This window comes from Podarcis vaucheri (assembly GCF_965113315.1).
Source record: "Podarcis vaucheri genome assembly, chromosome: 16".
NCBI lineage: Eukaryota > Metazoa > Chordata > Lepidosauria > Squamata > Lacertidae > Podarcis > Podarcis vaucheri.
Genome location: NC_138754.1, coordinates 43,651,332 through 43,669,191, shown reverse-complemented (window position 1 = coordinate 43,669,191; position 17,860 = coordinate 43,651,332). Strand labels below are relative to the sequence as shown.

At 47.6% G+C, this 17,860-nt stretch overlaps 1 protein-coding gene across 1 annotated transcript in view; it reads left to right on the top strand.

The window, feature by feature from the left end:
- Positions 1-11,967: 11,967 nt before the first annotated feature.
- The window catches only part of PITPNB (phosphatidylinositol transfer protein beta), a 28,806-nt gene continuing 22,913 nt past the window's right edge, over positions 11,968-17,860 (top strand). The window contains 4 exon segments of the mRNA XM_082203829.1: positions 11,968-12,030; positions 12,032-12,057; positions 15,893-15,923; positions 17,446-17,591. Coding sequence (XP_082059955.1) covers positions 11,983-12,030; positions 12,032-12,057; positions 15,893-15,923; positions 17,446-17,591 — 251 coding nt within the window. The 5' untranslated portion in view covers positions 11,968-11,982.

Here is a 17,860-nt window from a genome sequence, read left to right as displayed (position 1 = left end):
ATCTTTAACATCTATTAATAATTTGTGTTTAATTCTTGGTTTCCCCTCTCTCCAGATAACTCTTGATATGTCTTTTTGCCATTCTTTGAAGCAGCTCACACTGCTTACTACCAGGATTGATTGAAACAAAAACAATGTTTTTGGCAATATGTTCCTCTTTATCACTGAAATTCTACAAACTCAGCTGTGGAACTCTTCTTAGGATTCCCATTGGGAAGGCCTTTTGTGTCCACTGATAAACAAAACAAAACAAAACAAAACAAAACAAAACAAAACAAAACAAAACAACAAACAATCCAAATCCCACCTCTCCTCCCCTTTCATAGCCCCACCTCTATGCCTATCCTTCTCCTCCACTAAGATCTCCTCCTTATGACCTATACTGATCAACGGCAGTTGGTGCCTTTTAAGCCAGCAGCAAGAGATTTCACAAAGGCTGCTGGGGAGTTCTGTTGCCACCCATCTTGAGTCTGGGCCCCTCCAGCCACTCCTGAGTTGAGGTGCTTCTTCAGACCTTGGAGGGCACCTGATCTTCCACCTGCCAGCTTGCAGAGTGTGGGCAGCCCAGTCAGAAAACAGGTCCATTTAGCTTAGTGTTGCCGACACTGGCCGGTAACAATGGCTCTCTAGGGTTTCAGGGAAGAGTCTCTCCTTGTTCTACCTGGAGCTGCTGCTGGGGACCAACCTTAGGAACTTTGCTTTCTTCCCAGGTGGCAAACGCTTCCATCTGCTAGCCTTTGTGGGCTATTGAGCTTCCCAATGATATAGCTGCTGGTCCCCTCTGATAAGGGCGAGGCCAACATGCCCACCCCCATCCCATAACCACACCGGCCGATTTCCAGCTGGACTGTGACTATACTTGGTCATGATGAGGCCAGAGGGGGCTGAAGACTTGGAGTCTGCTGCCGACAGCTCCCTGCACAGTGCAAGTTGCTAGTCACCCTGACCTCTGGTGGGAGTGGATTCCACGGTTCATTGATGCCGTGTGTGAAGAAGTCCTTCTTCTTGCCTGTCCTGAATTGTCCAAGATTCTGCTCCATTGGATGACTCCTTGGGGTTCTAGCATTACAAGTAAGTGGAGAAAGGTTTTTCTCTGCTCACATTCTCCACTCTGTGCAGCATTTTACATCACTGTCATGCCCACAATTTACTTTTTCTAAACTAAAAGGGCCAAATGTTGTAACCTTGCCATGCAAGGGATCTGCTCTAGTTCCTCGAGCATATCAGCTACCCTTTTCTGAACCTTTTCCAGCTCTACAATACATTTTTTGAGGGTAACACACCCATGTGCTATTATACATTTTAAAGCACTGTCCCTCCAGTAAGCCTGACATTTGGTTTCTTTTTAAATCATCAAGCTTTATGCCCTCAAGTGCACATGTGTGGTCCAGTGCTGGAGGGCTTTGATGTTCCAAGGTTCTCTGTCATCCTTTTCTCTTTGGGGGTGTTGGGTAAGGTTTAAAGGGGGGGGCGGATGGATGGAGAGCTCTTACCAACAGTGTGCTGCTCACTTCTAGCTTGGCTCAATGCTTGTGATGCAGACATCAGCTACAGGCACAGAAACTATGATGGTGACTTCAGAACTATGGTTTCTGCCCATTCATAAAAATTTGATTTGATTGCTTGATTAGTCCAGCTCATGGGATTAATCAGCTAAGGATTCTTTCACCATGCAATTGCCTTACTTCTAGCTTTCCACAAGTGATTTTGGGGACAAAAGTTGTGAGAGGCAAAAGAGTTGCAGGGTGGGGAGAGAATGGTGGAAAAATCTCTACAGATGCAAAAGGCCAGTCATGTAGGGGAAGGACCAGTTGAGGTTAAAAAGCCAAGCTGTGAGCCAGGAAGCTCCCAGTTCCAATCTTGCAATGGTCCTCCTTCCTTGGAAGTTTTTAAGCAGAGGTTGGACGGCCATCTGTCACGGATGCTTTAGCTGAGATTCCTGCATTGCAGGTGACTAGATGACTCTTGTGGTCCCTTCCAGCTCTACAATTCTATGATTCTATGCTGTTTCCCCAACAATCCCACAAACATTTCAGGACAAATCCTCCTCTTCATCACTGCTGCAATGCAACCTGCCACCTTGGCATTCTGTTGGTTTCACAGTCTGTTTACTCACCCCTGATAAATTTGTCTTCAGCACTCATGGGGGGGGAGTGAGGGGGTGTGTATCTTCCCTGGGCTGAATGACATGATTTTGACCCAACCCATTAATTAATAGCTCATTAGGAGCCCAAATTTGTGATAGATCAGCAGTGGACTTGGCACACTGGCTTAATTTAATGATTTCTTGCATTACTTTGCTAATCATCTTTAGTCTGATTCAATTCATCTCAATGTGACTATGCTAATTTCTAATTAGGGCTGAAATGCCAATGCTGCATATGAACTGCAGGCAACTGTCTTAAGGCAACGGCCGAGGATCCTCTTTTGCCAGCCAAGTTCCTCTCTGGTAAGGTGTATTTGCGTGCTGATGGTGCAAGCAGCTCCTTCTGGCCGCTTCCTTCCTTCCGCTCCTTGCTTGCCGCTTGTCTTGGGAGGGGGGGGGGATGTGCAAATGGGTCTCAGCTGCTGAGCTTCTCAGGGAAGGCAGGAAACTTTGCGAGAAAAGTACGCCTGCTAATTCAAAACATTTATGTTAGCCGATATAAATTTATTTAGTGCCATAAATTACATAATTGAATTTTTATTTCCTTCATATATTTGAGTGAAATAACTAATATTTTGAGTCGGCTTGGCCTGCAGATGTCTTTCACAGGAACATATTTCCTGTAATATTATGCTGACATTTAAACGGTTTAATAAATGAGCAGTTGTTTGACTTGTTTCAGATTCAATACATTCTGGAATATTAATAAAATATATTTCATAAGGCAGCTCAATAGACGCCATACAAAGACCATGATTTATTAGTGATACTTTTGCTATTAGGGAGGGACAGATACTCAAAATGTCATTAAGGTTAAAATAATAATCAATCACACTAATTAGACCCTATTTTTCATATGCAAATATAATTAAGCATACACTTCCCAATAACTTTAAAGAGAATTATTGGAGCGGCGGAAAGGGTGCTAGAGAGAGGGAAGGAGAGAGGGGTCCCCTTTTGCACTAATGGAGCAACTGTTTCCCCACTTGAACATGCAAACAAAACCACTTTGTGTTTTTCCCATAACTCAAAAAAATTCAGGCAGCATCAGGGAATAAGAAGGCCTTCAGGGGGAAGCTGCTTTGGGGAAGCAGAGGTAAATTCTTAAGTGCAGGAGCCATAATGAAGGGCCCCCACAGCAGCCACAGAACCATGGAGAATGCAAAAATGCAGCCAGCTGCTCCGATCATGTGTATAACACCCACATACCCTGTTATGGTAAAATCTGGGTGCGGGGCTACTCTGCCACCCAGCTCGTCGGACGAAGTCCGTGGGTCCCTGCGGAGGAAAATGAGCTCAGCCGGAGACAGGAGCAAACTGCAGAAGATCCAAGTTTATTGCGCAACAGGTTCAAGACGAGATTGAACAGCGAGAAAGGGGTGACATGAACTTTTGAAACTTCCCTCCATGTCCCAGAATACAGTGCAAAATACATCCCAGTTACATCATGAATACATTAAGAAGAGGTTGGGTTACACAGATTACATCATGAATACATTAAGAAGAGGTTGGGTCACACAGGATTAACATATGGAGGAGGGAGGGGGAATATGCAGAGCTGGAGATATGCGCAGATAAGCACATCCTGAGTACCGGTGATGAGAAGACAATGGTCCATGTATGCATAGCCTGCCACCTGGCATTGCCTGGAGGAAAGGCTTGGCAGAGTGATTTGACAGGATTAGGGTCTTGACACCTTGCTTGAGGGATTATGGAGGACAGGGGAGGTGTCATGGAGTCCTAGAGAAATTGAGCAAATTGGCACGTTGATTTTCTATTAATTTTATAGATTTTAGTCCCTTTTGACATTGACAATTGGAAATAAATGGATATATTGTAGCGAAGGAGGTGAAGAAGACATGCCCCCCTTCCGTATCAGACCCCCATTCAGAGATAGATTTGCATTAAAGTTCTGTAAGAACTTGCAAATCTTTTCTCCGCACCCTAAATCTCAGTGAAGGTAGGGGTGCCCTGTGAGTGGGAATAGGCTCTAATGGAAAAGGTGGGTTGAGCAGGGCAGCAAAGGAGGGAGCAACACGGACCAATACAATGTACGCGTGTGTTATATAGATATGCGCTAAATAATAACTTGGTATCCAGTGGCGTAGCGTGGGGGGTACAGGGGGGGGCCGGCCGCACCGGGCGCAACATCTGGGGGTTAGGGGGTGCAAATCCACGGGCTAGGGGGCGCAAATCCACGGGTTAGGGGGCGCAAATTACTTGCCTTGCCCCGGGTGCTGACAACCCACGCTACGCCACTGTTGGTATCTACCGTACCAGATGTGTGGACTTATGCAAACCTGAAAGGGACTTGCAAGCCATGCCTCTTATGGTCATTTGCAAGTATAGCAGTGCAGATAGCTGGATATAGGATATTACATAAAATTAACACCTGTTGTATTTTGTTACTAAATTACTTGTGGCATTCTAGCTCCTGGGAGAAACATTTTCAATAGTGGTGTACGCTTTACATTTAGCAGGAAGGTCCACTACTGACTGAAAAAAATGCAGTTTGCTTTTTAGCCCCACCGTTTTTGTGTTTTCAGGTGCCAAGCTAGCTCTTCTGTGGTCTCACACCGGCATAGTGGTACAGTAACACATCCTGTTGAATCCCCTCAGGGCTTTCATTTAACCATGTTAAGGGGTGATATGATAGCCATGTTCAAATATATAAAAGGAAGTCATATAGAGGAGGGAGAAAGGTTGTTTTCTGCTGCTCCAGAGAAGCGGACACGGAGCAATGGATCCAAACTACAAGAAAGAAGATTCCACCTAAACATTAGGAAGAACTTCCTGACAGTAAGAGCTGTTCGACAGTGGAATTTACTGCCAAGGAATGTGGTGGAGTCTCCTCCTTTGGAGGTCTTTAAGCAGAGGCTTGACAACCATATGTCAGGAGTGCTCTGATGGTGTTTCCTGCTTGGCAGGGGGTTGGACTCGATGGCCCTTGTGGTCTCTTCCAACTCTATGATTCTATGAACTGTTAGAACCCAAAACTAAGAATCTGTCAAGAATGTATAACTTGCTGTTGAAATGGAATACTCCGGATGAAACGGTGAAATCTCCTATGATTAAATGGGCACAAGATGTTGCACATAATATTATGTTTGCTGACTGGGAACAGTTATGGACCACAGGTATGAAGTTTACGGCATGTAATGCCTTAAGAGAGAATATTATGAAAATGACTGTGGTACATGACCGCAGTCAAGCTTGCAAAAATCTATCATTTGCCCGATAACAAATGTTGGAAATGTAAAGAAACGGAAGGTACATTCTTTCACCTTTGGTGGACATGCCCAAAGATTAAGGCTTTCTGGGAGATGATCTATAATGAACTGAAAAAGGTATTTAAATATACCTTCCTGAAGAAACCAGAGGCCTTTCTCCTGGGCATTGTCGGCCAATTGGTGCCAAAGAAGGACAGAACTTTTTTTATGTATGCTACAACAGCAGCAAGAATACTCATTGCAAAGTATTGGAAGACACAAGATTTACCCACTCTGGAAGAATGGTAGATGAAGGTGATCGACTACATGGAATTGGCAGAAATGACTGGCAGAATCCGAGACCAGGGAGAAGAGTTGGTGAAAGAAGACTGGAATAAATTTAAAGACTATTTACAGAAATATTGTAAAATTAATGAATGTTAGAAGGATGTTGGATAGAAACTAAGGGGTTTCCAGCTGTAATGCTTTAGGACAGGGGTCTGCAACCCGCGGCTCCGGAGCCGCATGTGGCTCTTTTACACCTTTGCCACGGCTCCGGGGCAGATACTAGCGAGGAGAGGAGGCGCATTGTGCGCCCCGACACTCCCCACTGTGGTGGGCGCTGTACTGGCTGTGACGTCGCATGGGGGCGGCGCGTGCGTTAGTCACGCACCGTCCCGACGTCACCTTCCCGCCCGCCCGCTACATTGTAAGGGGCATGTACACTGGTCACTGCATTGAAAGGGGGCATGTACGCTGGTCACTGTTTTGAAGGGAAGTGAAGAACACACACACAAAAAATGGCAACTTGTTAATTTAACGTTTATTTCTATGGGGAGGAGTAATTCTGAGGGGTCAAACAAAGAAATAATAAAAAAGTGACAAAAAAGTTATTTTTATAATGACGAGTTTTGCGGCTCCCAGTTTTTTTTCCTTCGGAAACGGGTCCAAGTGGCTCTTTTTGTCTTAAAGGTTGCAGACCCCTGCTTTAGGAGATACGGAAAATAAGGTTTATAAATGGGTAAAAGCTTAATGGTAAGGATTTGCTGAAGTAACAAATTGAAGTGGAATACAAAGAAGGGTGGTATGAGGTCTGGGGAAATAAGCATAAGGAAGATATGTTATGGAAAATTATTTGTTTTTTAACTGTTTTTATGTTGTATTTTGTTTCTTTTTATTTTTTATTTTTTTCATTGTTATATTTAAAAAAAACTTTAATAAATATCTTTTTTTTCCAAAAAAAGACATGACTTATTTTTCAAAAATCCATGCTCCTCATCCTCCTTCCATGCTAATCAGCCATAAACAATAGTGAAGCTTAAAAGCCTCATCAAGACCTGATTCACAGAGCCAGGAGGGTCTGCGAGGCAGCATGGCACTCCAGCAGATGACACCATTACCCCCGCGCTGAAAAAAATCCCAGACCTGCTCTCCTGCTCTGCACAACAACATGACAGAGGTGGCTAAAAATCAACAGGGAGAGATAGAGGACCGCAGAGGAGGAAGCTGCAAGTGATTTATTTGCCCTAACAAATAAACCAATCCACGTTACTGTTCTTCAGGGGCAAAATGGTTTATTTGCCAGTTATGTAAAAAAATGCTGTTTTAATGGAGGTCCTGCCTCTGAGGACTGCTAAAGGCAGGAGAGCAACTCTCTGCCACTGTTGTGAGCTTGGGTAGTTGGAATGTAGGACAACTGATGAGAGTCTTCCTTGTATTGTTTTGAAATACATTCATATGTTAGCAACATAACTACCCTTCTACCTCTTCTGTGCTGTCCAAAACTGTCTCACTGCCACATGCGCCAGAGCAGCCTGTGCTACTTTGGACCGTGTCCCTATTTGAATTCCCCTGCGAGGGAGGAATGGTCCTCATAGTCAACAAAAGAGTGGCGAAAGCTGTACTGGGATGCAATCTTAAAAATGATAGAATGATCTTGATACGAATCCAAGGCAGACCTTTTAACATCACAGTAATCCAGGTTTATGCACCAACTACTGGTGCTGAAGAAACTGAAATTGACCAATTCTATGAAGACTTACAACACCTTATAGAAATGACACCAAAGAAGGATGTTCTGCTCATTATATGGGATTGGAATGGTAAAGTAGGGAATCAAGAGATAAAAGGAACAACTGGCAAGTTTGGAGTTCAAAACGAAGCAGGGCAAAGGCTAATTGAGTTCTGTGAAGAGAACAAGCTGGTCATCACAAACACTCTTTTCCAACAACACAAGAGACGACTCTACACATGGACATCACCAGATGGGCAGCATCGAAATCAGATTGATTATATTCTCTGGAGCCAAAAATGGAGAAGCTCTATACAGCCAGCAAAAACAAGACTTGGAGATGACTGTGGCTCAGATCACCAGCTTTTTACACCAAATTTCAAGCTTAAACTGAAGAAAGTAGGAAAAATCACTGTGCCGGTAAGATACAATCTAAATCAAATCCCTTATGAATACACAGTGGAAGTGAGGAACAGGTTTAAGGATTTAGATTTGGTGGACGGAATGCCTGAAGAACTATGGATGGACGCTCGCAATATTATACAGGAGGCAGCAACTAAAACCATCCCAACGAAAAGGAAATGCAAGAAAGCAAAGTGGCTGTCCATCGAGGCCTTACAAATAGAAGGGAAGAGAAGGCAAGCAAAATGCAAGGGAGATAGTAAAAGATACAGGAAATTGAATGCAGATTTCCAAAAAATAGCAAGGAGAGATAAGAAGGCCTTCTTAAACGAGCAATGCAAAGAAATAGAGGCAAACAATAGAATGGGAAGAACCAGAGATCTGTTCAAGAAAATTGGAGATATGAAAGGAACATTTTGTACAAAGATTACCATAATAAAGGACAAAGTGGTAAGGACCTAACAGAAGCAGAAGACATCAAGAAGAGGTGGCAAGAATACAAAGAGGAATTATACCAGAAAGATATGGATGGCTCGTACACCCCAGGTAGTGTGGTTGCTGACCTTGAGCCAGACATCCTGGAGAGTGAAGTCAAATGGGCCTTAGAAAGCACTGCTAATAACAAGGCCAGTGGAAGTGATGGTATTCCAGCTGAACTATTTAAAATTTTAAGCAATGATGCTGTTAAGGTGCTACACTCAATATGCCAGCAAGTTTGGATAACTCAGCAGTGGCCAGAGGATTGGAGAAGATCAGTCTACATCCCAATCCCAAAGAAGTGCAGTTCCAAAGAATGCACCAACTACCGCAAAATTGCACTCATTTCACACGCTAGCAAGGTTATGCTTAAAATTCTACAAGGCAGGCTTAAGAAGTATGTGGACCAAGAACTCCCAGAAGTCCAAGCTGGATTTTGAAGGGGCAGAGGAACCAGAGACCAAATTGCAAACATACGCTGGAATATGGAGAAAGCTACAGAGTTCCAGAAAGACGTCTACTTCTGTTTCATTGACTATGCAAAAGCCTTTGACTGTGTCGACCACAGCAAAGTATGGCAAGTTCTTAAAGAAATGGGAGTGCCTGACCACCTCATCTGTCTCCTGCGAAATCTCTATGTGGGACAAGAAGCTACAGTTAGAACTGGATATGGAACAACTGATTGGTTCCAAATTGGGAAAGGAGTACGGCAAGGCTGTATATTGTCTCCCTGCTTATTTAACTTATATGCAGAATTCATCAGGCGAAAGGCTGGGCTGGATGAATCCCTAGCCGGAATTAAGATTGCCGGAAGAAATATCAACAACCTCAGATATGCAGATGACACAACCTTGATGGCAGAAAGTGAGGAGGAGTTAAAGAAGCTCTTAATGAGGGTGAGAGAGGAGAGCGCAAAATATGGTCTGAAGCTCAACATCAAAAAAATGAAGATCATGGCCACCGGGCCCATCACCTCCTGGCAAATAGAAGGGGAAGAAATGGAGGCAGTGAGAGATTTTACTTTCTTGGGCTCCATGATCACGGCAGATGGTGCCAGCAGCCACGAAATTAAAAGACGCCTGCTTCTGGGGAGAAAAGCAATGACAAACCTAGACAGCATCTTAAAAAGCAGAGACATCATCTTGCCAACAAAGGTCCGTATAGTAAAAGCCATGGTTTTCCCAGTAGTGATGTATGGAAGTGAGAGCTGGACCATAAAGAAGGCTGATTGCTGAAGAATTGATGCTTTTGAATTATGGTGCTGGAGGAGACTCTGGAGAGTCCCATGGACTGCAAGAAGATCCAACCTCTCCATTCTGAAGGAAATCAGCCCTGAGTGCTCACTGGAAGGACAGATCGTGAAGCTGAGGCTCCAAGACTTTGGCCACCTCCTGAGAAGAGAAGACTCCCTGGAAAAGACCCTGATGTTGGGAAAGATGAAGGGCGCAAGGAGAAGGGGACGACGGAGGACGAGATGGCTGGACAGTGTTCTCGAAGCTACCAGCATGAGTTTGACCAAACTGCGGGAGGCAGTGGAAGACAGAAGTGCCTGGCGTGCTCTGGTCCAGGGGGTCACGAAGAGTCGGACACGACTAAACAGCAACAAGCGAGGAAGGAGGACTCTGCATTTCTCAGTCCTAATCCCACAGATCAGTATTCTGCGGGTAATCAGAGAGCCCTGTTTAGTTATGCTATAAAAATGTGGGGTTGTTCTTTGGGCCTATATATTCTCCATGAGTGGCCTATATATTTCGAGTGTGTGTCGCTTGTTTGTGGGGCGATGCTCAGCGCCCTTTGGCTTGGCAAAGGTCTTTATGAAGCGTCTCTGAAGGGACTCGCGGCATAGAAGCAAAGAACGGTAGAGCTGGAAGGGAGCCCAAGGATCTCTAGTCCAGCCTCCTGCAGTGCAGGAATAGGCAGCCGTCCCAGGCGGGGAGTCGACCGACAACCGGCGTGTTCTCAGCTTTAGCCAGCGGAGGTGTCCAGGCAGGAGGCCAAGGCAGCAAAGACTCGGAAGCGCCAAAGCTGCTTCGTGTAAATCACAGAAACCATTACAACTACAGTGGTACCCCGCAAGACGAATGCCTCGCAAGACGGAAAACCCGCAAGACGAAAGGGTTTTCTGTTTTGGAGGCGCTTCGCAAGACGAATTTCCCTATGGGCTTGCATCGCAAGACGAAAGCCCATAGGGAAATGCTGGCGGTCGGGAGCAAAGACTTTCGCCCACAGCCGGCCTTCAGAAGAGGACCTCTTCTGAAGGCCGGCGGGGGGCAAAAGTCTTTGCTCCCCCGCCTGCCTTCCCCCCCCGCCTGCCCCGGGCGATCTTAAAATGCTGGCGGGCGGGAGCGAAGCGTTCGCTGCCGACCCCCAGCATTTTAAAATCTCCAAGGGACAGCAGAGAAGTCTCTGTCCCAGGGAGATTTTAAAATGCTGGGGGTCGGGAGCGTTCGCTGCCGACCCCCAGCATTTTAAAACGCTGTTCCGAAGCGGGGGGCGGGAACATCTGCCCCAGCCGCCCCACTTCGGAACGATGTTCCGAAGTGGGGAGGTGGGGCGGGAACATCTGCCCCATCCGCCCCACTTCGGAACGATGTTCCGAAGTGGGGAGGTGGGGCGGGAACAGCTGCCCCAGCCGCCCCACTTCGGAACGATGTTCCGAAGTGGGGAGGGGGGGTGGCAACAGCTGCCCCAGCCGCCCCACTTCGGAACGATGTTCCGAAGGGGGGAGGGGGGCGGGAACAGCTGCCCCAGCTGCCGGGCTTCGTAGCGCTGCTGCGAAGCCGGGCGGGGGTGGGGGGTGGGAACACCTTCTGAAGGCGGGCAGGGGGCGAAAGTCTTTGTCCCCCCTGCCTGCCTTCCCAGGGGCTTTTAAATCGCCCCGACAGCGGAGAAGTCCTCCGCTGTCCGGGGCGATTTTAAAATGCCGCCCGCCAGCATTTTAAGATCGCCCGGACAGCGGAGAAGTCCTCCGCTGTCCCGGGGTTTTTTAAAATGCTGGGGGTGGGAAGAAAAGCCCTTGTCCCCCCCCCCAACCTTCAGAAGAGGTCCGGGGACAGACTGTCCCCGGACCTGGCCTGAAGGTGGTTTCCCTAGGAACGCATTAATTGATTTTCAATGCATTCCTATGGGAAACCGTGCATCGCAAGACGAAAAACCCGCAAGACGAAGAGAATTGCGGAACGAATTAATTTCGTCTTGCGAGGCACCACTGTACTACTAATTATTATTATCATTATTATGATTTCCATCCGCGGTCCCGTTCTCCGCCCACCGCCGGAGGGCTCCGCTCGCTGGGAGGAAGCGAGGGCGGGGAGGGGCTCAGCGCCGCCCGGGCCTCCAGCCGCCTCCTCCCCGGCGCCCCGGCAGGGCTGGCCCGGACGCGCCAGAAGCGAGCTCCGCAGACGGGCCCGGAAGCCGCTCCCTTGGGCGGCCGGATGTCCGCCTCGGCTTGCTGCGAGTCACTTCCGGCCGCGCTCCGCTCCCCGCCCGGCCTCCGGGCGCCGGGTGGCGCTGGTTGGCTAGAACCGGGGCGCCCTTGTCATTGGCTGGAGACTACGGCCCGTCCGCTCGCGCGCTCCGCCAATGAGCGAATGCGTCTGGACGCTGTGGGGCGGGCGGACGCTCCCGGCCGTCGTGCCTTCCCAAGTCCCGCTCCTATTGGAGCAAGGTCACGACGGCGATTGGCTGCTCTCTTCGTTCGGGGCGGGGAGCAGCTCCCGGAAGGTGCGCGGTGCGCTATGGGCAGGAGGCGCCGGTCGCGCCTGCGCGTTGGCCTCCTGTCTGCGGGGGAAGATGGTGCTCATCAAGGAATTGTGAGTGGCCGGAGCGGGGAGGGGGAGGGGAGGGGTCCTTCCTCCGTCCTGGCCCCCCCAGCGCCGCCCCCGCCCGACGAAGCCCCGAGGCGCTCAGGGGAGCCGGACGGAGGGAGGCGGCGGCGGCGGCCGGCCCTGGGGCGCCTCCTGCGCTTCTCGGTGGCTTCTGCGCGGTGGGGGGGGGGGAGCGCTAGTCTTGAAGTCCAGGCCGGGCCGACTTGTATTTTGCTAGCTTCTCCGTGAGAGAGAAACTCGGTCGAGCAGAAGGGGGAGATCGCTGGGAGGGCAAGTCGCCTCCACTCCTGGCGGGGATGGGATTGATGCCAGTTCCCCTAAGAAAAGCAACAGCTTCAGTTCCAGACAATGTCAGATGGCATTTAACTAGAAGAAACGCGAACTTTCTGTCTGGAGGCAGGAATATTATTTTCCTATCCATGTGGAGCTTTGCTCACTCATAAGGAATTGGGGAGGGCGTTTAAGACCCATTTTGAAACGTATGTTGAGTGGGATACATAAAGTTAAGCAGAATTTAGATCCTTCTGAGCCTTGCTGGACACATTATCCTGTAGAGTGAGCTGCTTTGGGTTGTTCCTGTTTTATTTCAGGGAATACGGGATCCAGTGAGCATCTTGTGCTATTGACTGGGCAGCACTTGCGTTATAGAATTCCTGTAATGTACCTGAATGTTTTGTATTGGAGCCAAACTTCATTACAGGGTTGCAGTCACAAACACTTTTGTGGAAAGGTTTATCCACAGGGATGATAGTTGATTCCAAACCCCAGTGGTGAAATGTGAAGTTATCATCTAGGTTTAATCAGTGATACTGAAGAAATGAGCCCTTAGGCATGCTTCACTAAGTTCATTGATGCAATCCAGTGTCTGGATCTGTGCAGGAGAGAGCTTTGCGCCCTGCTGAACCTATTACTTTAGCTAGGAGTTGTTTTTTTTAGTCTCTGCTGTTCAATGATGCGTGGGGGGAGGGGGAAAGAGGTGGAGGGGGAATGGGGGTTGGGTGGCGATGCTTCTACAGTCATACCTCAGGTCGAAGTAGCTTCGGGTTGAGCTTTTTCGGGCTGAGCTTTTTCGGGTTGCGCTCCGCGGCGACCCAGAAGTAATGGAATGCGCTACTTCCGGGTTTCGCCGCTTGCACATGCGCAGGCGTCATGCGCGGAAGCAGCGAATCGCGACCCAAGCAGACGCGGGCTGCATTCGCTTCAGGATGCGAACGGGGCTCCGGAACGGATCACATTCGTATCCAGAGGTACCACTGTATTCTACTTAGTGAATGTGGGGGTTTTGTGTCAGCATCAGTTGTGTGGGTTCTCTTTACTATTCGCTTGTGGTGAGAGAGTTTAGGGGTGGCCCAGGGTGTGGTTGTCTTTGATTGACTGTAGTGAAATCTGTTTTTGTGTGTGTGAGAGTGGGGTGTGTGTGTGTGTGTGTGGTTTGGATCAGGTTAGCCAGACTGATTTGTATGCTGTTGGTGGGTTCTTGCTGTTATCTTGTTGTGTATGTGATAAAGGGTAACTATGCCAGGGTGAAGACGTCTTCTTCGATTTGTCCCTGTGGCAGTTTCAGTTTGTTGGTTAGTTTTTCTAATAAGACTGTTTTGCATACTATTTGATACCATTACTTCTGACAGGTCTCTCCAGTGTCAGGGTTTGATGCTTCTGGCTGCTGAGAGTAGGTGGGTTATGAGCTCCTTGTGATGTGAGTGGGCATTGTCTTGGAAGATGTTTAGTAGGGCCAGTTCTGGGGTGACTTGTAATACTTGCTTAGTTATTTTGCATATTTCTTGTATGATTGATGTCCATAAGAGTTGGATTTTAGGACATTCCCATCACGTGTGGAGGTATGTGCCTGTGGAGGTGCATCCTCTCCAGCATTTTGGTGAGGCTCCGGGGCGTATTCGTGGTTTTAGGTACCACCTGTAAGTGAGTTTCAGAGTGAGTTCTTTTCACTGATACAGTGGTACCTCGCAAGACGAACGCCTCGCAAGACGGAAAACCCGCTAGACGAAAGGGTTTTCCATTTTGGAGGCGCTTCGTAAGACGAATTTCCCTATGGGCTTGCTTCGCAAGACGACAGCCTATAGGGAAATATCCGGGACAGCAGGGAAGTGCAGTCTGGGAGAAATATAAAGACCTGTTGGAGCCCAAAGTCCCGTGGTGGACTTCCCCAATAGAAACCTTTGCGGTGAAAAGGAAAAATACCCAGGAAATTTGGCCAAAATACAAAACACCAGATAACCAACTAAAACTAAAAAGTTTTGAGGAAATAAGAGAGTTCCTTGCAGATTGCTTCCAATACTATTAGGTATATGAAAAATTCAAATCTGATAAACAAAAGGGTTTTGCAATAGAAACTTCTCGACTCGAATCTGAGCTAGTAAATTCTATTTTTTTTATAAAATATTTATTTCAGATTTCACAATTTCTCTAAACATCGCCTATTCTCATATGTCTTACATTAGATTTACTGCTGCCGTGTTGCTCTCATTTGTGCATACTCCTAACATTCATACAATTTATAACGTTTCTGTAAATAGTCTTTAAATTTTTTCCAGTCCTCTTCCACCGTCTCTTCTCCCAGGTCTCGGATTCTGCCAGTCATTTCAGCCAATTCCATATAGTCTATCAGTTGCGTCTGTCATTCTTCCAAAGTGGGCAAATCTTGTGTCTTCCAGTGCTTTGCGATAAGTATTCTTGCTGCCGTTGTTGCGTACATAAAGAAAGTTCTATCCTTCTTTGACACCAATTGGCCGACTATGCCCAGGCAATCAGATCCAGTGTTGCCTCTGGTGGAGGGGAAGGGAGAAAAACCCAGGAAAGAAGATCGCCCATATTCTTGCAGTTCTCTGAAGGGGTGTCCCCTTATGAGGACCTGGCATTAGTGACAAGCCCAGTCAAAATCCCTGGAAATCAGAGGGTGGGGGGACTGAAGTGGCAAATTAAGCTGAAAAGGGCTGAAGGGAAAAGGAGCCAGGGGAGTCTTTCCCCACAACCCTGCTGCTTATCTCTTTCTTGGACGTGTGAGAAAAACAGCACCCCCATAAAATTGCATATTTACTTATATGTATATATCTGTATATATAATTAACTATATTGGGACGCGGGTGGCACTGTGGGTTAAACCACAGAGCCTAGGACTTGCCAATCAGAAGGTTGACGGTTCGAATCCCCATGACAGGGTGAACTCCCGTTGCTCGGTCCCTGCTCCTGCCGACCTAGCAGTTTGAAAGCACACAGTGCAAGTAGATAAATAGGTGCTGCTCTGGCAGGAAGGTAAACGGTGTTTCCATGTGCTGCTCTGGTTCGCCAGAAGCGGCTTAGTAATTGCTGGCCACATGACCCAGAAGCTGTCTGCGGACAAACGCCGGCTCCCTCGGCCAGTAAAGCGAGATGAGCGCCGCAACCCCAGAGTCCGCGACTGGACCTAACAGTCATGGATCCCTTTACCTTTAATTAACTATATTAATAGTATATATTAAATATATTGAACACTTTAATTTACAGTATGAAAATTTAATTCAGTATATGGCCCACAGGTTCTGTGTCAAAGTCCTCTTGCAGCCCACTTGGTATGAAAAGTTGGATAGCCCTTTTCTAGAACAAAAAACACTGCAAAGCTTATTAGCCAATTCTTGTTTGTTTTCAGGGCAGGATTTGAGCTTTCTTGTAGTTGAGTGAAACTGTTCCACCCCTTGCACCAAGAAACTGTTTTATCTGCAAACATAAATCCTTAGCCAGCCTTGTACTGTTGTGGACTCTTCCTCTTGCCAGCCCTCTTTCGAAGTTGTCTTACATGCATGGCCTCTTCTCTTTTGTCTTTCAGCCGCGTGGTCCTGCCCTGCTCTGTCCAAGAGGTACGTGTGTCCCTGCCCCGTTCCCCTGGTGATCAAATTTTTATTTCGATTGAATCAAGTTAGAAGCTGCCTGCTGCTTTTCCTGGCAATGGTTGCCCCATCCTTCCGAAAATGGATCGGCTGTCACCGCCCAGAGAAGTGTCACCAATCCTTTGCTGCTCACAAGGGCCTGGCAGCTGCTTCCTTGTTATTTGGGATTGTGTGACTCTGGTTACTGGTGAAGATATGAGTTTCCAGCCAGCTCTCAACTCCCCTTCAGCCCAGGAAGATGAGGGCGTGAAAAGGGGCTGGGGTTCCTCCTGGCCCTGTGCTTGGATGGGCAAGGCAGTTCGGCAGGCAAACATTTATCTGCCTTTGAAGATGGTTCAGCTGCCTGGATGTTTGTGTTCAGAGGACATGAAACTGGTTCTGTGTCAGATACTTTGGCTACCTGCTTTCCTCTGTGATAAATTGACCCTTAAAGCTGCAAGCCAAGAGTGCCAGTCCTGCAGCCTGTGGGCCAGATTTAGCCAACCATATCATAGGAAGTGGCTGGCAAATGCCAGCTTTATACTCAGAGTAGAAATAGTCCTCTGTCTTCTTGATAATAGTGAAATGCAGTATTGCTAGCCACCTCATCTCTTAAGTGGGTGTGTGGAGAAAGGCTTCTTTTTAATTTGCACAGAATGATTTACAAAACAAAAGGCAGCGTTTCCAGACATACCCAAGTGCTGGATTGGGGTGGGCTAGAAATTCTCGGTGGGGTTGGGAGTGGGTGCTTTGCTCCTGCATGACTGGTGAATTTATATATTTGTGTGTGTATATGCATTTATATTGGCTGTGTCTGCCACTGGGGTGTGGCCCTTTAAAAAATGACTGGCTGTCAGTGCCACCCTTGGGCCCCATTTCTCCCTGAATGCCTTGGGGCCAGAGTGCTTAAGGCTCACCTGCCCAGGTGCCAAGCACCATCACAGAGGCTCTGCTACTAGGTCGGTTACCATTGGTGGATACAAAAGACAGAGTCCTTTTCAGTGGAGGCTACAGATCTGTGCATGTCCCTCCCTCCCAGAAGGAGGTCTGTCTCTGACTTCTTCCCTGACTGCTTCTAAGTGGGCTTTAAACATGATATTTTAACCTGCCTTTAGCTGAAGCTTTAAACTAACATGTTCATTGATCTTTATTGGGAATTGTTTTGCTTTTTTAAAAATTAGACATGTTGTAAAATGTTCTTAAGAACGAGTGTAAGCCGTCTTGGGAAACAGTTTTCTCTTGCGCCTTAGCAGGGATCTCTTGGTGAATGGAAGTCCTGTATGTGGGGTGCCAGGAGAACCTCTGGCCGCATTGGAGCATGGGGTTTTATTGGCCAAAGAACAGAGCATTGTGGGGACAACAGCAAGGGGAACTCTTGTGGGGTTTCCCTTATGCTGGGCTTTCCCAGCCGTTCCATAAATATCACAGTTATGTGTGGTGGGCTGCTGAAAGATACGAGGCACTTTACAAAAAAAGAATCTTAACATTCCTTTCTCCTCCCCCCCCCCCTTAGTATCAAGTTGGACAACTTTATTCTGTGGCTGAAGCCAGTAAAAATGAAACTGGTGGTGGTGAAGGGATCCAAGTCTTAACCAACGAGCCTTATGAGAAGGATGGCGAAAAAGGACAGTATACGCACAAGATTTACCATCTGAAGAGGTAAGAGAAGGGGCTGCTTGCAGAGAGGTGTGCCTGAAAGAGTGGGGTGACTCAGCCTTAATCCCTGATAGGCAGCCTGGGGGCTACAGGAGCTTCCCTTTCTGAGTGCCCCCCTCAGCTTCCACTCTTGAGGGCACGACCGATATCAGCAGCTGGGGTGGGCTGGAGAGACATCCTCCTTCGGACTTGATGACCTTTCCTTGTCCACCATACCTCCCTCCCTCCGACCTTGTTGGCAATGCGACACTCTTGGAAAGAGGCAGAGCTGA